General features: G+C 32.6%; 2 protein-coding genes across 8 annotated transcripts in view; one reads left to right on the top strand and one right to left on the bottom strand.

Annotated features, from left to right (window-relative positions):
* The window catches only part of LOC138939809 (uncharacterized), a 187,735-nt gene that overhangs the window by 142,392 nt on the left and 23,172 nt on the right, over window positions 1-22,171 (top strand). The window lies entirely within an intron of this gene.
* LOC138939806 (echinoderm microtubule-associated protein-like 2) overlaps window positions 1-22,171 on the bottom strand; it is a 48,615-nt gene that overhangs the window by 8,054 nt on the left and 18,390 nt on the right. The window contains exons 1-10 of one of the 7 annotated variants that reach the window (XM_070307998.1): window positions 19,674-20,637; window positions 17,893-18,145; window positions 14,303-14,533; window positions 9,738-9,897; window positions 8,733-8,843; window positions 6,865-6,993; window positions 6,051-6,119; window positions 940-1,245; window positions 496-568; window positions 172-378 (exon numbers count right to left, since the gene is read on the bottom strand). In XM_070307998.1, the coding sequence (XP_070164099.1) occupies window positions 172-378; window positions 496-568; window positions 940-1,245; window positions 6,051-6,119; window positions 6,865-6,993; window positions 8,733-8,843; window positions 9,738-9,897; window positions 14,303-14,533; window positions 17,893-17,944 (1,338 nt within the window). In that variant the 5' untranslated portion in view covers window positions 17,945-18,145; window positions 19,674-20,637. Of the gene's footprint in view, window positions 1-171; window positions 379-495; window positions 569-939; window positions 1,246-6,050; window positions 6,120-6,864; window positions 6,994-8,732; window positions 8,847-9,737; window positions 9,898-14,302; window positions 14,534-17,892; window positions 18,146-19,673; window positions 20,638-22,171 lie in introns of those variants that run through there. The other 6 variants (XM_070307997.1, XM_070307996.1, XM_070308000.1 and 3 more) reach the window with 6 other exon arrangements.

Consider the following 22,171-nt stretch of genomic DNA (forward strand, 5'->3'; position numbering starts at 1 on the left):
CGGGCTTGGTTTTTGAGATATTTGCCTGAGGAGATTAAAATGGAACACCCTATATATGCGTGTGTGTGTGTGTGTGTGTGTGTGTGTGTGTGTGTGTGTGTCACAAGAATTTTTTATCGCGTCGTTACGATCGTTACGTGCGTGTCGTATTGTTGCGTGTTTGTCGCGTACCTTAGTTTCCGTCACTTTGGTGCCACGGTCGCTCTTCTGCCAGTCCCAGATCGATATATTGTGATCGGAGGTCTCGTCGATGGCGCATAGAAAATTTCCACCGTCAGCCTTGGAAAACGATAGACAGCAAATCGATCCGTCGAATTCGCCATTGCCAATCACGCTAAGAGTCGTTAGGCTCACAGAATTCCATATTCTAATGTGCGGCTAAAATTCAAGATATCGAGATATTTTTATTGCATCGCAATTTAGCTACAAAATTACATATACAATAATTAGAATGTTCTTTATTTCTTTTATTTTTTTTGTTCCATGATATTTTACCATAGCATCTCGACGATCCGTTCCGCACACCTGTCCCGTCGCGACGATCATTTTATTAGGATGAATCGCCAAGCTGTAACGAAAAATATCAAATTAATATTATTTAATAATATCAAAATAATATTATTTAATATATAAAATCTGTAGATTGCCCGTAAAATTCCCTTTTTCATATGCAACAGATTAATAAAGAATTCGTGTGTTTCTTTATTTCTTACCTAACATTATAAAGAAAGAAAGAAACATTAAACACATCTTTCTATTATGATTTCATTGAAATAAAGCTTAAACTCAAATAAAATAATTTAAAATATAAAATATATGAAAGAAATTCTGTATATAGAATATATTTTTACATGGCTGTTTTTTTTTTTTTTTACATATACTTGTCGGCCAAATTTGTCCATAATATATTTATCGCTTTCTTTTTAATTTCTCGCTCACCACTTTACGTCGTCCGTATGGCCTAAATAATGCCTCTGACTGTGTTCCTCCATGTTGTACAAAACGACAACCGCCGCGACAAAGTATACGATCTCGCCAGTCGGCAGCAGGTATAAATTACTACGGCAGTCTCGGCCCCGGTATCCGTAGACCCAGTCGAGCTTCAATTTACTCTGCGGCGGTGTGCTGACTTTGTGAAGATCGTAGGATTCTATCATGAACGTAGGGACGTAAAGGACGACCGGTCGGCCGCGTAAATACATGCGAACGGTGCCCTCCTCCTCGTTGTACTGCATATCTCTGGTGCTGCGAAAAGATCGCTCGTTTTTACATTTATCTCTCGCTCGTTATTATTCAAGTCCTAGTTGTATCTTAGGACGGATTATATCGTGTTTTAATTTTAATTGCGTTTTACGGGAAAATTTAAAGTGGGAAGATACTTTTAAATATTTTGCAGAGAAAAACAAATTCTCAGATGGAATATGATTCAATTAATTTGAATTTACTTCGCATTCTCGATATTATTATCTCCATTTTTTTTTTTTTTTTTTTTTTATCAAACCATGATTTGCAAGAGAGAAATTTTGAGAAAAATTTCTTTTATTTAATATGATTTCTAACTTATATATAGTTACAAGAATACGATCCCGGGAAACGAAACAATTTGCTCTTTTTTTTTTTTTCTCACGTTCTGTCGCAAATAATGGCGATCTGTTCTTCACTTCGTGCGAATTCCCACGAGAAAGCTTCGCGGATTTTTGTTCGAAAATTCACAGAGACCGACCGTACTCGTTGATCGCACTGCTCGCGCTAGACTGAGAGAATTCGTCAGACTTTCCGTGTCGATGTGGTCTGGTAAACACGACGAATGATTCACGCGGGCAATGAGATCGGCTTTATTACTTCGCGAGGCGTGTTGCGCCGCGTTACGTCACTTTGCATTCTTTTTTCATACTTTTGATGTTACACACTCGATGTCTGCTCGTCCCGAGTAGGATTAACTCAAGTTCTTTCAGACCTCGTTTTAACGATCGACTCGATTGGGAACGAGGAGGATCGCTTCGTAAAGCTGCGAGTAAACGGCGCTCTTTTCGCGCAAATGCAAATCTTTTAATTAATTTTAGTATTTTAGCTCATAAAACACGTTTCTACAAATTTCTCGATCTCTATTCTGATGGCAACGATCCTGTTTCTCCAAGTTTCTCTCGTAGTGTAAAGCATATATTTAAAGAAAAGATGCAGCAGTAGATGCAGCAAAGCAAATCAATGCGATGCAAACGAAGGACACCTTGACTAAATTTTTCGTTTTAAAATAAGAATTTGATGTTTTCCTTCCACATTTATTATAATGTTTGCGAATATAAGTTATATATAAAATCATTTATTAATTCAAACTCAATATCTGTGGTGTCAAAAATGTTATATATGTAATATATGAGAGAAATTCAAACTATTCATTATATAAGATTAGAATATAATATTTTCTCCGATTATATAATTCTAATATTAAAAATAAGCATATTTCTCTCTGACAATGAGATGAATCGTCACGTAAAAAAAAAAAAAAAAAAAACTAGCGTATTTATAAACTTTCATGATATGGACCGTTTATTTTGAAAGTGGTGCAAGTCCATTTTCTTTTGTTTCGAGAAAATTAAATGTTAGCGGATCTGACAATTAAAAAATATAGGTTAATTATGTGAAGTCTGGGAATGTTTGTACTAATTTATCAATATGTAATTTGATTATATAAATTTCTTTTAGGCGAATTTAACTAAAATAATATATATTTCCAGGCTGCAAATGGACTTACGCCACTTTCATAATTAGTCAATTGTAAATATCATTTAATTTCAATTTTTAAATAACAAATATCACTTAAAATATATTTCATATTAATCCAATTTTCTTTATAAATAATAACAAGAAATAAAATAGAATTAATATTTTTTATTTTGAACGTTAATTATATTTATATATTGTTAAACTCAACACAAGATATTGGTATTATTAATTATTTATGCTCTTCATGTGGCAGTGTTTTGAAATATTCATGATACACAGGAGGTATATAAGGTAATAGCTGCTGCGTATCCTTATATTTTTCGTATGTAATAGGCCTGGCATCGTGATGGAAATTGGACTTGCACCACTTTCATAATCAATGGTTACGCAATTTCTTTTACCGGCCAATTTTAAATTGAACAAAGCATTGGCATTTTTTAAGATATTAAATACTAACTAGTTATAAACAAAAAGTTTACACTAAATTAAGCATAAATTACGTCATATCTAATTTTTTTAAAAAAAGGACTTACACCACTTTCAAAATAAACGGTCCATATATCTATGATTCGATCTGATCGATATATTTAAATGAAGTTCTTGTCGTGCCCGCCTGCAATAATGCAACGAGCAAACAAGGGACAAAATACTTCCGAATACATTTTTGACGTTGAACGATGCGGGAAGGCAACAGGTACGATAGGGGGATCACGCGGTTTATTTAGCGTCCTAGTGCGAAACACGCTATTGCGTTAACGAAAAGAAAGTGAATCGCGACTCTCGCCGTTGCACGAACATGCGTTTCCTGGTGCGCGTACGACGCGCGTCACGGTATCACGAACACGCCGGAAACGTCAGTGAAAAACGACGTAGCTTGAAATTTGCTCTCGAAAATTCTTCGATTCACAAATAAATCGTATCAATATGTATAATTATAAATTTTGCTGGATTATCAAAATTCTATTTCTTTTAGAAAATATTTTTCATAATTTTTTAAATATAATCTATAAATTTGTATATCAATCCTGTTCAAATCATGCGAAATATACACATACCTATACCTTCAACGTAGACATATTACGAAATCATATCAGAATTGCGCTATTGCTATTTTATTCTTCTTCAACTTTATCCTGTCTATTTTATTCGCAAGAGAAATATCGTAATTACGATACAAGACGATTTTACGTGTATTAGTTTTTTATTACCAAATGAATAACACTATCGAATATTTTGATACTAATTATTAAAATTTTTGCTGATTTTAAGCATAAATTTCTTAAATAATCGCGAATAATCATATGAATATTTTATAGAAATATCGTTAAAATATTGAATAACCATATCAGTTCTATGAGAATGCGTTTAGAAAACCAGCGATTAGCTTTGACCGCACTTTAGATCCGACATCAAACAATTTCAGGCGTGGCATTTAAATTTAAAATGTAACTTTCACACTTCACATCAGGTATGCACGCCTCTTTAAACTAATGTACTTTTGACATGCTAAAAGTTCCACGATCTCATAAGAAAATCTCATACATCATACCGGCGCGATGTTTGCACGCATGAAATTGAAGGTCGAATATAACACGTATCGCGATAATTAACGGCATGTCAATACAGCGATAATACGTGCTATGCTATGTACAGCGCAAACGCGTGCGGCACACGGTAACTTCCCGTTTAACGGGCATTCCTCGCAACACGTTCGACGAATTGGTAAGCGAATTAGAAGTCAGTACTTGTTAGCATAAGCAAATTCTTTATTGTTTAAATCATAGAAGTTATAAATACGAAAAACACTGATCTATTTTTATACATTCTCGAAGGATCTTTCATTCATCATCTACGAACTACAAGGAAAAATAACGTGTAGGGTGTGAATGCCATTTATATAGTCCTCATGGTGGTCCTCATAACGGTTGCCACGATTTTTAAGGCACTTACAATAATGTGACATAAAAAAGTTTCAAACAAAAGTTGTGTGGCTTCAAGGGGGCCATAAGATGGTGACAATGATTTGACCTTGGAAAATCATTTGAAGGTCATGTGAAGGTCAACTTTAAAATCTTAAATGGAAACCCCCATTTTTTATTTAGTATTCTTGTAGCTGACATCGAGATCTTTCCAAAACGCTATAACAAAGTATTTTTTTATTAAGTACTTTTTGAGCTATTTTATATTATAATCTGACATATTTTGATATAAAAAATAAAATATTTCGTAAAGTATTCAGTTTTCGATCATTTTACCGTAATACTTCTATGTACAGAATAATAAGACAAATTAATTGTGCCAAAAAAAAACAAATAATTGTTTAAAAAAATACATTGTAAATAATTTTCTTAAAAACAATTTTTTTTTTATACTAATTGATTTGTCTCATTATTCTGTACGTAGAAGTATTACGGTAAGATTATCAAAAACTAAATATTTTACGAGATATTTAATTTTTTATATCAAAATATATGTCAGATTAAAATATAAAATAACTCAAAAAGTACTCAATAAAAAAATACTTTGTTATAGCGTTTTGGCAAGCTCTCGATGTCAGCTACAAGAATACTAAATAAAAAATGGGGGTTTCTATTTAAGATTTTAAAGTTGACCTTCACATGACCTTCAAATGATTTTCCAAGGTCAAATCATTGTCACCATCTTATGGCCCCCTTGAAGCCACACAACTTTTGCTTGAAACTTTTTTATGTCAGATTATTGTAAGTGCCTTAAAAATCGTGGCGACCGTTACGAGGACCACCCTGTATATTGTACTTTAAAAATACAGAGCATTGCAATTTCAATAAAATCTTAACAAAATATTGAGATAGAAGTTATGGTATGAATTTTAAATTCTCAAAGTTAGCAAACCTTTTGTTAATAATAATTAGTATAAGCATTTAATAGTGATATTAGCGTTACTTAAATTTATGAACTCTTCTTTGCAACATGTCATAAAATTCCAGTTGTTTATTCATAAACAGGTAAACCGCCGTTCATTCCACGAGCTTTGGGATCAACCGCCGCTGATCGTATATCCCACAGATTACATATCATACAGATGTATATGATATGATAATTCGCAGGGGGAATACTACACGTGCATTCAACTCGCGTCCGTATTAAGCGAGGTTTTGCCGTGCATGCTCACCTGCCAAAAGACGAAATTGCATCTTAAGGCTGTCCCGATGCGCACGTGCATCGGCGGGCGAGCAGCACGTGGGTCGCCTAAATGCAGGTGCATAAAGCCAAAGGAAAGTACGAACATACAAATTTACACATGTACATATATTTCTTCTAAAATTATTATACTTGGTATTATTTACCCGTGCTTGACGTTGTTCATCGCCGGTGGCTTAAACAGGTTGAACAGGGACTTGGTAGACGCAGACAATCTATAATGAATGAAAATGCAAACGAAAACCATGCGGTGCAAAAAAAAAAAAAACAAAACAAGAAGGAAAAAGAGAAAGGCAGAGAATTGTGTTCTAATGCGATCGTTTTCTTGCTTTGTTTGACGGATCGACAAGAAGATTCTTTACCGATTTGACGTGCTTCGAGCAAATTTTTTTTCAAAAGAACAACGGTGCTGAATCTCGTTTCTTTTCTAACAAAATGCTCGCTAATGCTCGTTAAATCTATAATTATAATGAATACCAATTTAGATACGACGTCATAATCAGAGTAATCTCAAAATAGACTTCGCATATTGTAGATTTATTTCATTTTTGCATACTAAGATCTTTAATTATAAGAATTTACCATCGAATTGTTCTGCCTATCGCGAGATATCCACAAATTTAGATTTTCACAGGTGTTTTGAAATGAATATATTATTAACAATTAAAATAAAAAGAAACAATAATCAATTGTTTCAATGTATTGTGAAAAATATATTAGTATAAGAAAAGAGCAGAACAGCTTGTAAAAGATGAGGCGATAATATAATCTGCTAGCTGATGAAACGCGAGAGGCGATCGATGGCTTTCACGAGAAAATCGCCCGAGAAAGAGAGTAAGAAAACTGGCTACGCGTTTAACAAAAAAATTCAACTCGCGTGTAATCAGTGAGATGTGAACAAAATCACAAATAGCAAGCGAACGGTGCGTTTTACTGTTACATTATTAGCCGGGAGCTAACCTGGTGCCGACGAGCTGGGAATTGCTTCCCTGGTTATGCGGAGAGTGTGTAAAATCGCCGGTGGACGACCATCTCTTCGCTCTTCTTAAGCTACTTTGCGGCGGTCCATTTGATCTTGCCGTGGGCGATCTAAGACATCGAATTCTGTTCTCGTACAACAGCGCCATGCATAACAATTACGCATCGTAATAAGCAGGGTTGGGAAGTAACGCGTTACTTGTAACGCCGTTACCGTTACAGTTACTTTTTTTCGGTAACTGTAACGGTAATGGCGTTACAAATTTTATTTGTAACGGAAAAAGTAACTTCGTTACATTTTTCGGTAACGAGTAACGAATTTAACAGTTACTTTTATCGTTACTTTTTTCAAATTTTTTGATTTATTTAAGATATTATTCTTGCTATTGTGCGTGATAAAATTTTTATCTTAACCGTAAAGCCGTAAGCAAATCGACCAATTAGCATTCTTATTATGTTGTAAAAATGCTTGAATGTGATTGATCAACTTATGGCTCTTGCAGACCAGTGCGATGACGCGACGCGCGATATCCAATGAGAGCTTTATCTTTTCGGAAAAGCAGAGCTCTCATTTACTACCAGTTCTAAGTACCTTGCAACGAAAATTAGAAAATCTTAATAAATCTGACCTTATAGATTGCCATTCATTAGTTGAAGCTATTCAGCAAGGTTTAAATAAAAGGTAACTTATTAATTTGATTAATACATATGTTATTTAATTTTAAATAAGGATTTAATTGAAAAATATTATTTTATTTTAAACTATTGATTCAAAAGTATTAATTTCAATAAAACAAACAATGTCGCTTAATTTACTATATTTGATTTTAAATTTCTTACAATATTTGAAACAAAAGAATTAATAATAGCAGCATGTTTGCATCCAAAATTTAAGTTAAACTGGTTAACCGGAAAAAAAGAAAACGTGCTGAAAATTACTTGGAGGATTTATTGGGAATCCGATCAACTGAAAATTCTTCAAAAGCTGGAAAATCTGACGATCGCGATGATTTTTTCATTTTTGAGCAAAAAACGGTGCAAAATGAATCTGAACAAGAAGAATTGCAACGGTTTTTAAAATCAAATAATTGTAATATAGAAATGTTAAACGACTATCCAAAACTTAAAAAACTTTTTATTAAATATAATACAGCTCTACCAAGCAGTGCATCCGTAGAAAGAATGTTTAGCATCGGTGGCTCTGTATTAACACCACAAAGAGGGCATTTAAATGATGATAACAAATTTTATTAAAAATTAATAAAGAATTTCGATAAAATTTAATCATTTATTTTGTAATAAACCTTGAATGAAATCTTGCTTACAATTTTTTAAAAGTTTTTCTTATGCAAAATAATTTATTAGTTTGTATTGTAAAAAAGTAACGGAAATTGTAACGACTCGTTACTTTTTAGTAACTGTAACGGTAACGAGTTACTTTTTAAAATTGGTAACGAGTAACGGTAACGAGTTACTTTTTAGAAAAAATAACGGTAACGGTAACGAGTTACTTTTATAAAGTCACTTTCTCAACCCTGGTAATAAGTACATCGAAATAAATCAGTACTAATTAACAGAGGTACATTACTGGTGGCGATAATGTTAAAGCACATACATACATGCGTATACTTGTTGCGCTTATATACGCAATGTACAATTAATACAAGTGCAAATAATAATCATTAATATAATTTCAATTGCTGCAATTGAATTGGAATTGATTTACGTAAATGGATTTATATTAGCATTAGGAATTCCTGGCTTGGTTTCTACTTTACGGCGTAAAATGCGAATAATGTAATTTTTACAGTGAATTTATATATATACGTCAAGTTAATTAGATTTCTTACCTGGCTACAGGCAATGGTGTAGCCCTAGGGCTTGGCGATGGCACCGGAGAAACACTACTACTACTCGGACTATCCGAATGCAAAGAGCCCGTTGACTGATAATGGACGGATCTTCTGAAACGAAAGATAATTAAAAGATAAAAAGATATTTAAATTTTTAAAAATATATTAGGTGTACAACTTTGCTTCCGCCGTTTTTTTTTTCCGAAATTCGAGGCTTTATTGTAAAAAACTGGTTATACATTTATGAGGCATTTTGAAATTGCTTGTTGAGTCACTCCCAATGATCGTGCCAATTCTTTTTGACTTTGACTCGAGTCTTCATTAAATAATGCCTCCAATTCTGCATCTTCGAAAACCTTCTCTCTTCCACCGCTATGCCGGTCTTCGACGTGAAAATCACCGTTCTTGAAGCGTTGAAACCACTCACGACACGTTCTTTCACTAATAGCGGCTTCACCATAAGTATTTGAGAGCATTCGATGAGCCTCAGCCGCAGATTTCTTCATATTGAAGCAGAAAATTAAAACCTCCCGCAAATGACGAGAATTTGGCTGGTAAACTGACATTTTCAATAGAGAATAACTTTATAATGCAGACACAAATCGACTAATGTTTCTATGGGGTTATGTTGACAGATGCCCAAGTTTATCGCATGACGTCTATGATCTATTTATTTCGACCACTACTTATCGCTAAAGCCATCTATAGGAAAACGGCGGAAGCAAAGTTGTACACCTAATAGCTAAAATATGAAACACAGCCGTCAAAGAGAATTTATTATAACTCATAATTGTAGAATAAAATTCTATGTATAAAAAATTTGTATCAATATAAAGGTCTATAAAATCTTTATTAATCTCTATAAAAAGGGAACTGCCTTTTTTTAATCTGTTCGCTAATCCAAGAAACTGACAACTAAGTTTCACATCTGTTGAAAAAAAATTGACTTTTTGGACAAATAGAATTTTACACGTTTATAATTTATATTAATACAGCTCACACCTTTGAGGAAGTTGAGAGGGATGTACATAGCTAGCAGGCCGTCTCGAACTGGACGTCGCGTCGCGAATATCCTGCGACGATCCTGAAGAAGCGGTGGAATTTCTAAGGCCACCGGTCTGGCGTAACCTTAAGTCCTTTTGTGGCATCGAGTTTTGATTACCTAAAAATACATTTTTCTTTCATTCGGAACATTTCAAGCGAGTGAAAGATATTCTATCGTAGCTTACTTAAAACTTTTAAACTTCACAGCAACATTTTTACATATATGTACACATGCTCCGGCATATTAATGTTCCCTTTCTCAAGCATCTCATGTTTTATACATATCTCATAAAATCTTTTACGATCTGGAGAGAGGAAACATGGAATGATGTTGATTTGTTTATAATGTAAAAATATCTTTGTTATACATTGACTTAAAAATTTTACATTTTATTTCTCGCGTTAATTTTGAATATTGTATAAATAATATACGTAACGTGGCTGCGAAATGCAAAACGCATAATTGAGTTTCAATAGCGGTGTAAAACGGTGCGCAATATTTAAAATGTCTTCCGCGTGTATTACAGTTTTTCTGCGTTTATCAATCGCTTAAATCTAAGAGTGCTGTTGGCGTCGTAATTTATGCACGTCAGCAGTTCTCGTTTTCATTTCCTGCAGATCATCTGACACAAGGTTTAGAGGAATATTCACGCTGCTTTCGATCGCAGGAATCTGGACAATACAGAGAATAATTAGAAAACTATTCACGTTCGCGAGCAGACACCTTAATTGCACGAGAGAATTAATGAACGTCAAACAATAATTCTTCCGTTTCGTTTTCAATTTCTTCCCCGATAAATTCCTAATGACGGTAAAACTCGATTTAGAAATAAAAATTAAACGTCAAATGACATATATATATATAATGTAGATACCTTATAAAAAAAATTATAGAATAATATTTTTTTTTTTGCAGTGTACCTCTAAATTAACTAAATATTTAATATATTTATAATATACAAAAAGAGAAAAAAATAGTTTTCTTAAAATTGAAGATATCAAAAAATATCTACAATAGATTTTGAATGAATTTGAAGAGCAATTAAATGAATATTAATTAGACATTACAGATATATACGCATCTTATTTTTTAAAATTATTTTTTCAGTGGTATTGCGATCTTTGTTAGCTTTGTAAATGTGACTTTACCTACTATACTTTATATTTGCTAGAGAATTATACTTTTGATAATTTTAAATATATTTAAAAATAAAATTTGCCCATTTCACTGATTCTTGAAGGTATGAAATATAAAGTTTGCCTCAATTATTTTATATTTTAAAAACTACAAAAAGATATATTTAAACATTCCATTTCTATCAAATTGTATTTTAATTTCATTTCGCGATATGATGCGTGTATTGATATGTATTTAAATAGATTAACAAATAATATTTATTTTTCACATCATTTTTTACAATATTCGAGATACGCATCAATGCTGTCAATGTTCGACGACATTTAATGCATTTTATATTCTTCTCCTTTCTATCTCGTCAGCAAATTTAAATACCGATCCGAACACCTTACCTTCTCCCAAGGTCTGCACGAATGGCGAAGACCGACAAACAATTACGAATCCATTCACGTTCGTGAGCGAGCTTCTCGACTGCGCCTGGCGAAACCGAACGTGACCTTAAAGCCGTCGCGTGCCAACAGGTACAATATATCAGGCTCGTTTCCAGACGATCTCGCAAGGCTTCCTCGCGTTCGTCATTTTTATCATTTAATGATCCTAATGATCGAAACTTTAGAAGCACTAGCGCGCACAAGTCCGTTAGAAATGCACGCTTGACTTAGGTTGCACGTCTCAGGTATGCGATCGGCGATCGCACTTACATACATATCGACGTATTAATTCGCGTCTCGCAACATTGCAATGCATCGGTTCCGCGATCTTGCGAAACCCGATACAACAATACATATCAGAATAAAATAGTATATTCTGTATATAAAAATCGCTTCAAGTGAGAGGAAAAAAGATTATACAATATTGTATTATTTGCATTTTGCAGATAAATAAGAAACAGGATACTTAAAAATTTATAGAGAAAAGAAAGCAGACGGTCTCAATTGAAGGAATAAAATCCAAACCAATTCTCTAGAGCTCAATAATTATCAGGGTTGGGAAAGTTACTTTATAAAAGTAACTCGTTACCGTTATTTTTTCTAAAAAGTAACTCGTTATCGTTACTCGTTACTAATTTTAAAAAGTAACTCGTTACCGTTACAGTTACTAAAAAGTAACGAGTCGTTACAATTACCGTTACTTTTTTACAATACAAACTAATAAATTATTTTGCATAAGAAAAACTTTTAAAAAATTGTAAGCAAGATTTCATTCAAGGTTTATTACAAAATAAATGATTAAATTTTATCGAAATTCTTTATTAATTTTTAATAAAATTTGTTGCTCCATAGTATCATCATTTAAATGCCCTCTTTGTGGTGTTAATACAGAGCCACCGATGCTAAACATTCTTTCTACGGATGCACTGCTTGGTAGAGCTGTATTATATTTAATAAAAAGTTTTTTAAGTTTTGGATAGTCGTTTAACATTTCTATATTACAATTATTTGATTTTAAAAACCGTTGCAATTCTTCTCGTTCAGATTCATTTTGCACCGTTTTTTGCTCAAAAATGAAAAAATCATCGTGATCGTCAGATTTTCCAGCTTTTGAAGAATTTTCAGTTGATCGGATTCCCAATAAATCCTCCAAGTAATTTTCAGCATGTTTTCTTTTTTCTCCGGTTAACCAGTTTAACTTAAATTTTGGATGTAAACATGCTGCTATTATTAATTCTTTTGTTTCAAATATTGTAAGAAATTTAAAATCAAATATAGTAAATTAAGCGACATTGTTTGTTTTATTGAAATTAATACTTTTGAATCAATAGTTTAAAATAAAATAATATTTTTCAATTAAATCCTTATTTAAAATTAAATAACATATGTATTAATCAAATTAATAAGTTACCTTTTATTTAAATCTTGCTGAATAGCTTCAACTAATGAATGGCAATCTATAAAGTCAGATTTATTGAGATTTTCTAATTTTCGTTGCAAGGTACTTTTAGAACTGGTAGTAAATGAGAGCTCTGCTTTTCCGAAAAGATAAAGCTCTCATTGGATATCGCGCGTCGCGTCATCGCACTGGTCCGCAAGAGCCATAAGTTGATCAATCACATTCAAGCATTTTTACAACATAATAAGAATGCTAATTGGTCGATTTACTTACGGCTTTACGGTTAAGATAAAAATTTTATCACGCACAATAGCAAGAATAATATCTTAAATAAATCAAAAAATTTGAAAAAAGTAACGATAAAAGTAACTGTTAAATTCGTTACTCGTTACCGAAAAATGTAACGAAGTTACTTTTTCCGTTACAAATAAAATTTGTAACGCCATTACCGTTACAGTTACCGAAAAAAAGTAACTGTAACGGTAACGGCGTTACAAGTAACTCGTTACTTCCCAACCCTGATAATTATTAAGGATAATAAGTATAATAAAGTCTTATAAATTAGAAATTTAATTTTATTAATGATCTGATTTCTCGAAAATTGGCAATTATATATTGATAAAAAAAATTGTATTATGTGATAATTATCATGTCAAACCGTATCACATGATTGGTTATACTTGATTTTTGTTACTGCTCGACTATAACGTGACGCATTAATGAAATAACTGAGAAATATTCATTTAACGATTATTATGAGAAGTGGAGTACGTCTTTGTGGCCTGGATACCGGCGAAGGTGCGGCTAATCGAATATTGTTTACGAGTCACGCATCGATCAATCGAATCAACTTTCTTTTCGTTATCGCGAACGAAACATACGCTTTTAGTCATGCTTGTCAATTATTATCGATTCAAGCTGTGGAGATAAATTTCATGATCAATGTAGTTTTTTTTTTTTTTTGTTCAAAATTTCAAGATTGATCAAGAAAGAAAGTAAAATGTCACCGGAGTAAAAGATTAGTCACACAGCAAATAAATGTTTTAATCTATAATTTCGTGATAAAATTAAAAGTTGATAGTATATGATGTGTACTCGAAATTTTTCAAAAATTTGATTATATTATTTAGTAACATGTAACATTGAAATTCGTTACGATATGAAATTCTAGGACATACCTTGGTATATATTCTCTTAATTGAAATTAGTGTATTACTGATAAGCAATAGTTGCGGTTGCAATTATAATATACATAGTTCAAGTATAGCAATTTTTCAATGAAACTTTATTACCATAATCAATAAAATATTGGACAATATTTACGAATCTTCAGTAAAATTTTTGCTTTAATCAATGACATTTTTATACTGATTCAATTTAAGAGAATAATTTGAATTATTTTATATACACGCGATATACATTTCACGTACACATATTGTATATACACACAAATACATATAGAGGAAATATTGCGGATTCGTGGACGCGAATTACGAAGGATTAAAGTATTTCAACATCGGGCTTCCGTAATCGATGTGCAACTTTGCCAACTTACTTCTGAGAGCTACATGGCCGTTCCTTAGAGGCGAGGACACCATCCTCTCGTTTCTCCTCTCGTTCCTATCATCCTCTCGCTTCTCTCTTGCTTCGAGCTGGGCGATTCGCCTTAGCGCGTCCGCAAGAGTGGCGCGAAGACATACTATCTCGTCCCTTTGCGCCAAGGATTGCCTCTCGAGATCCGTCACTCTGCCCAAAAGAGACCCGGTCTCGCACTCAAGCATCTCATCTGTAAAAGAGGATTGCTATTTACCATGTCGCAAAGACGCGGCAATTTGGCTCCAAACCATTTTATCCCCTTCTTGCAGGGTTGATTCCTGGCCAATTCCTTTTAATATTTCTCAGAATCAGAATTTCTCGGAACTTGTTGTTATCAATGAGATTAAAAAATACATACAAATCATTTTGTTTCCGCAGAACAAGAATTTGATAAGAGTAAAATTAATTTTTCAATTATGTTCGAATAAACGCAAGATCTGTCAAATTTTAGAATAATAAGCAACTTTATATGGCAAAAAAAAAAAAACATTACATATAACATTTGTTTCTTTTAGATATGAGACTTACATATAGTACATTAATTAAAAAGAAAATAAAAATTTTTAATATAACAATTCTCTCTTATGTGCATATAAATTCTTTATGTGTGTTTATTCTTTCGTATACTTGTTCAATACTAATATAAAAAAAATATTTAAAAACATAATATTATTACAAATGCGACGAGGATATTCCTTTTATGCTTCTCTACCAATATTGCCGAAAAGTATAAGCATAGCATCACGCAAAACGCTAGTAAATATCATTCTTATCAATCGCACGACGTATATACTAATCAAACCTTGCGCCACAAGCATATATATGATGACATTTATAATTTACAATACTATATATATAGCAGGGTTGGGAAGTAACGCGTTACTTGTAACGGAAAAAGTAACTTTGTTACATTTTTCGGTAACGAGTAACGAATTTAACAGTTACTTTTATCGTTACTTTTTTCAAATTTTTTGATTTATTCAAGATATTATTCTTGCTATTGTGCGTGATAAAATTTTTATCTTAACCGTAAAGCCGTAAGCAAATCGACCAATTAGCATTCTTATTATGTTGTAAAAATGCTTGAATGTGATTGATCAATTTATGGCTCTTGCAGACCAGTGCGATGACGCGACGCGCGATATCCAATGAGAGCTTTATCTTTTCGGAAAAGCAGAGCTCTCATTAACTACCAGTTCTAAGTACCTTGCAACGAAAATTAGAAAATCTCAATAAATCTGACCTTATAGATTGCCATTCATTAGTTGAAGCTATTCAGCAAGGTTTAAATAAAAGGTAACTTATTAATTTGATTAATACATATGTTATTTAATTTTAAATAAGGATTTAATTGAAAAATATTATTTTATTTTAAACTATTGATCCAAAAGTATTAATTTCAATAAAACAAACAATGTCGCTTAATTTACTATATTTGATTTTAGATTTCTTACAATATTTGAAACAAAAGAATTAATAATAGCAGCATGTTTACATCCAATATTTAAGTTAAACTGGTTAACCGGAGAAAAAAGAAAACGTGCTGAAAATTACTTGGAGGATTTATTGGGAATCCCATCAACTGAAAATTTTTCAAAAACTGGAAAATCTGACGATCGCGATGATTTTTTCATTTTTGAGCAAAAAACGGTGCAAAATGAATCTGAACAAGAAGAATTGCAACGGTTTTTAAAATCAAATAATATAGAAATGTTAAACGACTATCCAAAACTTAAAAAACTTTTTATTAAATATAATACAGCTCTACCAAGCAGTGCATCTGTAGAAAGAATGTTTAACATCGGTGGCTCTGTATTAACACCACAAAGAGGGCATTTAAATGATGATACTATGGAGCAACAAATTTTATTAAAAATTAATAAAGAATTTCGATAAAATTTAATCATTTATTTTGTAATAAACCTTGAATGAAATCTTGCTTACAATTTTTTAAAAGTTTTTCTTATGCAAAATAATTTATTAGTTTGTATTGTAAAAAAGTAACGGTAATTGTAACGACTCGTTACTTTTTAGTAACTGTAACGGTAACGAGTTACTTTTTAAAATTAGTAACGAGTAACGGTAACGAGTTACTTTTTAGAAAAAATAACGGTAACGGTAACGAGTTACTTTTATAAAGTAACTTTCCCAACCCTGATATATAGATAGAATATTACGGCATTCGCGCAATTCAATCGGCAAGCGGGAAGCACGCGATTTATTTGACGTATTTTAACTAGCGTGTTAAAAATGTACGCGTTTACGAACATCTTCATACAGAAATAGAGAGAACTGGGTCATGGCTTCCCCGCATTCTGTCGAGATAAAAATTAAACTTTTTTCCCAGTGTATCGAGCGAGATACCAGATGAATCACGTGGTATCGACTCATGAATCGTGCATGCGTGTGTCGAGCGTTCAATCTCGCATGTCTATCGGTCGAATCTTTTATACTTCGTATCCCGCAAACAGTACTAGTGATAAAAAAAAACAAAAAACTCCTCTCGTTGCACGATTTACTATCCCGCACTGTGTCGTCTGGCGATTTAAAATTCATGGAATATATTAAACGAAAGGTGTGAGAGATCCGTAAGTCGAGAATAAGTCATTCCGTTTACGTATTCGCATTTTAATCATAATTCAGCAATTAATCATTGCTATAATACATATAAATCGACTTGTCAGAATGTCATCTACAACTCCACGCATTACAAAAATTCATAAAATTTTGTAAAGTGAAAGATAAATTTTAAAAGATGATTTTTAATTATCTTATATGATGCTGTTCGTACACATCGTGCAAAAATTTCTTTTCTATAACGCTATGTGGAATATTATTAGGTGTACAACTTTGCTTCCGCCGTTTTCCTATAGATGGCTTTAGCGGTAAGTAGTGGTCGAAATAAATAGATCATAGATGTCATGCGATAAACTTGGGCATCTGTCAATATAACCCCATAGAAACATTAGTCGATTTGTGTCTGCATTATAAAGTTATTCTCTATTGAAAATGTCAGTTTATCAGCCAAATTCTCGTCATTTGCGGGAAGTTTTAATTTTCTGCTTCAATATGAAGAAATCTGCGGCTGAGGCTCATCGAATGCTCTCGAATACTTATGGTGAAGCCGCTATTAGTGAAAGAACGTGTCGTGAGTGGTTTCAACGCTTCAAGAACGGTGATTTTCACGTCGACATAGCGGTGGAAGAGAAAAGGTTTTCGAAGATGCAGAATTGGAGGCATTACTTAATGAAGACTCGAGTCAAAGTGAAAAAGAATTGGCACGATCATTGGGAGTGACTCAAGAAGCAATTTCAAAATGTATAACCAATTTTTCACAATAAAGCCTCGAATTTCGGGAAAAAAACGGCGGAAGTAAAGTTGTACACCTAATATATATACATATAAATCGAAAGAATTTCTTTTATCAAATTTATTAAGTATATTATTAATTTCCCCCGCGGATTTTTCTTATCATAAATTTCTTCGATCGTTTTTTCGCGATTCGAAGAGGCGGTATCTAAAAAAAAGATGAATTATTTTTGTACTCACGCCACGCTTGTTCCGCCTCGTCGATGGTATCCATCGTCTCCGGCGTGGACATTGCGATTAACCCTCGCGATGACCCCGGAGTATTAATACGTTATTCAATTGAACTGATTAACGAGCACAAACAGAACCGATACACTCTCCACCAACATGTCTCTTTCGCCGCAGTTTCAACGATTTTATATTCGAAACAATCAATATCCAATTCGCTTAACGCCTTCTTTTAATTTCGACGAGTCAGTTCATTTGCCTACAACTATATGGTAATGTTTATCTATATATGTTGTGTATTTATAAGTAAGTTTGGTTACGAAAATTCTACTGAATTCTAAAGAAAAGTGAAATATTTTGTAAATTACAGGATACAATTATCAAATTATTATCTTTTTATCTGAAATTTTAATAAGAAATAGAGAATATGTATTGTGTGTTTAAATATATAATTATTTTTTATATTTTTTAATCAGAAAGCAAAAGAAATGCCTTTAATTGTAAGATTGTAAAGTTATATATTTTTTATAAATTTATAATAACGTAACATTTTTTTTTTTTTAACGAAGCGTAAAAAATTGAAATATTAATCATAAATCTTCACAGACGCTTACGATTTTACACACAATTTCATAACACTAGCAAATCATTAATCAACAATTCGAACGTCAATTAATATAGTTTTACGATTAGCACGTGGAAGTATTACATCATCGAATTAGCACGATTTTTTTTGGCAACACGTAGTTACAAGAGACAAGATATTACGGTAAGCGCGAGACGAGACAGATATTTTTCGAACGTCATTTCTTACCGCTGATACCGTCGAAACTGAATCGTAGTCGCGAACAACGAGAATTCAAACATGCCAAGCGTGTCACGTGAACTCGGCATGCAGATATATCGGCCACTAACGTTTTACGCAAATAAAAATGTATTCTAAAAGTAAAATAAAAATTTACATTCACGTATGATCTTATCTTAAAAAAAAAAAAAAAAAAAAAAAAAAAAAAAAAAAAAAAAAAAAAAAACCGCGTTCTTGACATCTATAAATATGCATTTTTCACGTAGGTAAATGCATATGAAAAATTACATAAGAATACATGCCAAAGAATTAATGCGTTTTCTTTGGATTAAAAATTCTTCGATTAATTCTTGATCGATTTGAATACACAATAATATTTTTCATTTAAGTTAAAGAATTGTGAAATGTGAAAACGGGTTTATATTAATAATTTATTATAATAATGCAAAAGCTTGACTTTCATATAACACTTGGTAAGTATAGATATGTAGGAAGTGATTCGTATTTAGCGATTCAAGGTGATTTTAATTTACGAAACGCGTGACATTTGCAGCAACATTGTAATAATTATGCAAGCGCGCGTATCTCTATTGTAAAGCCTGAAGAAAAGAACGTGGAATTTCAGCTCCTCTCTTCTTCCGCGTCAGTGCTTTTCCCACTGAAAGGATGCGATAACCACTCAACGAGATGAACGATAATCGACCATAAGCTCTTTACCCTCGTGCTTACACGAGTCCTCTTTGTGTCTCGTACCTTCAACGATTTGCAGAAAAATGCTTATGATCGATAGAATACTAATACGGAAGTGATTTTTTTTTTTTTTATATACCAAGGTATAAAATACCTTAAATACATTAATGGAAATATCTGTTAGGGTAAATCTTTTCAATATAAGGTACGAGAGCACTCGATTGTGTTTATTCGCGGAGTTCTGCGCTTAAAATAAAATTTTATCGAAAAATTATCTTTATGTATTTTATACACTTACTTCGCGCATACGATGTGATGTTTACTTAATTGGTTTCAAATATAGATATCTTACGAGACACATCACTGTTTTGGTGGATGGTGAGAGCAGCATGCGCTGATAAAATTATCCACTCTCTGGTGTAATGTTGCTTACCGATCACTTCTCAAAAATACAATACTAATCAAACACAATTTATATAAAAATATAATATCAGAAAAATATATTTTTTAAAAAACGAAGAACATAAGAAGTTTAGTTTGACGCTAATCAAACAAAATAAATGCAACACGATTGATTTACTGATATTCAATAATCTGCAGGAATTAGTCATTCACAATGAAATCATTTCCGTGGTAACCCTGATAATCGCACGACTTTTCACTTATCACACGAACGAGAAAAAACGTAAAACATGGTGAAACGAGCGCGTCTAGTCGACGAGCGAAATTTATTCCCGCACATGTTCAAGTATTATAAAAACTGATCAATCGCAATCAAATCGAATGGGATTCGTCGAACTTTCTGACGGCGGGAATTTCCGCGACGCATCTCGCGACTGATGGAAGCGCCATCGAAATGCTTCCGCCTAAGAAAAACCGATCGGAAATCATTTATAAGATCCGTACGATCAATATGTGTCCACTAGGTACGAACGATTTTCTTTGTTCATCGAAAGGGACGCCGAGTTTGACTCCATCGTGACCGCTACTCGTGTAACACGTGTGTTTTCCGTACGGCCGCCCCAACGTTACTGTCAGAGTACGGCTACAGCTGCTTTGGCCGCGATCAATACGGTCTAGATAGTCGAGATGATTCAGATGACGGCGGGCTACGCTATGCCATTGACTGTGAATAGAACGTATGTACATACATATGGTAGTGCGAGATCGGCTCCAACGATAAGCGGTTTGTCAGATTACCCGGCGGAAATCAATCGTCATTTAATCACAAGATGTATTAATCAGATTTTCAACGGATTTATTATGTCTTTGGATTTTAATTCTTTCCGAATGTATTTTATCATATCTTTATTTTTTTTTTTTTTAATTGTGAATTATTGTTGCACGCTTTTAGATAATTTAGGAATTTTTAATAAATTTTTGAAGTACGATTGCATAATAATTAAGATTAATATGCGCGTGAATGTAGACACACGTGTATGTGTGTGTGTTATATTTTCAGAAAATTGCTTTTGATTTCGCGGATATTTTTTTTATGATAAAAATTTTGGACATGATTCTTTTTTATTTTCCTCGTTTAACTTTTTTCACGTATGATAATATATTACAATATAATTTTCTTCCAACAAATTTTCTAAAGATGCGCGTTGTATTCATGGTTTACCGGGACTTGAAACATTAAATAACCTTATGGATGAATTGGATCTGTTGGTTTCGATTTTGTCCGGCTCCCTTTGCGATTCTAAACGATGATCGTATCCTGTACGGCGCGCCCTCGCAATTCTTCGAAATGGTTCTATCCGCCTATACTGTATATTGAACTAGTCCATTAAAAATATCGCCGTTACATCATCCGTAGGTACGATGCTTGATCGACGATATATTGCCAGGTGGGGGTCCGGCCTTTGGTCGCAAAATTTCATTGCATTTGGGGAGAATTGATAGGCGAATTGAAGAGCGCGGAAGAAAGAAACGGAGAATTTGAATGAATGAAATTTTGTCGTGTTATTTATCCATTAAAAATTCAAGGAAGAAGAATATTATAATAGTGTGATATAATTATTTTCTATTATAAAGTTATATATAATTTTTCGGCAGAATTCCGTTAGAGAGATTGAAACATTATCTGTAACGAGAAGCGTCGATGCAAGTCTATCTGCTCTTTCCTACAATTACTCAGAAACTTTCGGAATAATAAATTACTTGGAAGACAATGCGGTCTTAATTACAACGAGCTACACACAAGCAATCTAATCGTATCTCTTTCTCGGCGTGCTATCGGCTTTCACAAACTTTCAGGTTGTATAATGATTGCGTGCATTATTACAAATAAAAATAAAAATAAATAACAAAGCACGATAATAAATTATTTGATAAAATATGAATAAAAATTGTGCTTAAAAGATAATATTTCATATTATTTTAATCCACATTGTTTATAGTTAAAAAAAATTTAAACTTATATACCGAGAACATTTGTATACTTTGCATATAAAGCGTAAAGAGAGTGTATAGATCTCTCTGTATATCTCACATTTTTAAATTATTTATTTATTTATTTAATTATTTTAATTATTTATCGATATAATCGTCTATCAAATAATTATATTATCAATATAATTCTACTTTGATAAATATTAACTTGCGTATTTATTTGTTGATAAATTATCAAAAAATACTAGTTATAAATCCGGTCGATATAATGTATTTTACTTTGTATTGTATTTTATCTGTCTCCAAACAGATTACTTTCATTAATTGAAATAATCGATCGAGGATTGGTTACTATAGTGATATATTTTTAGCTACAATCTGCAAGACTTGATACGTAGGCGT

The sequence above is a fragment of the Polyergus mexicanus genome, unplaced genomic scaffold, assembly GCF_030449975.1.
Source record: "Polyergus mexicanus isolate NDT 795.1 unplaced genomic scaffold, iyPolMexi1.0 SCAF_15, whole genome shotgun sequence".
Taxonomy (NCBI): domain Eukaryota; kingdom Metazoa; phylum Arthropoda; class Insecta; order Hymenoptera; family Formicidae; genus Polyergus; species Polyergus mexicanus.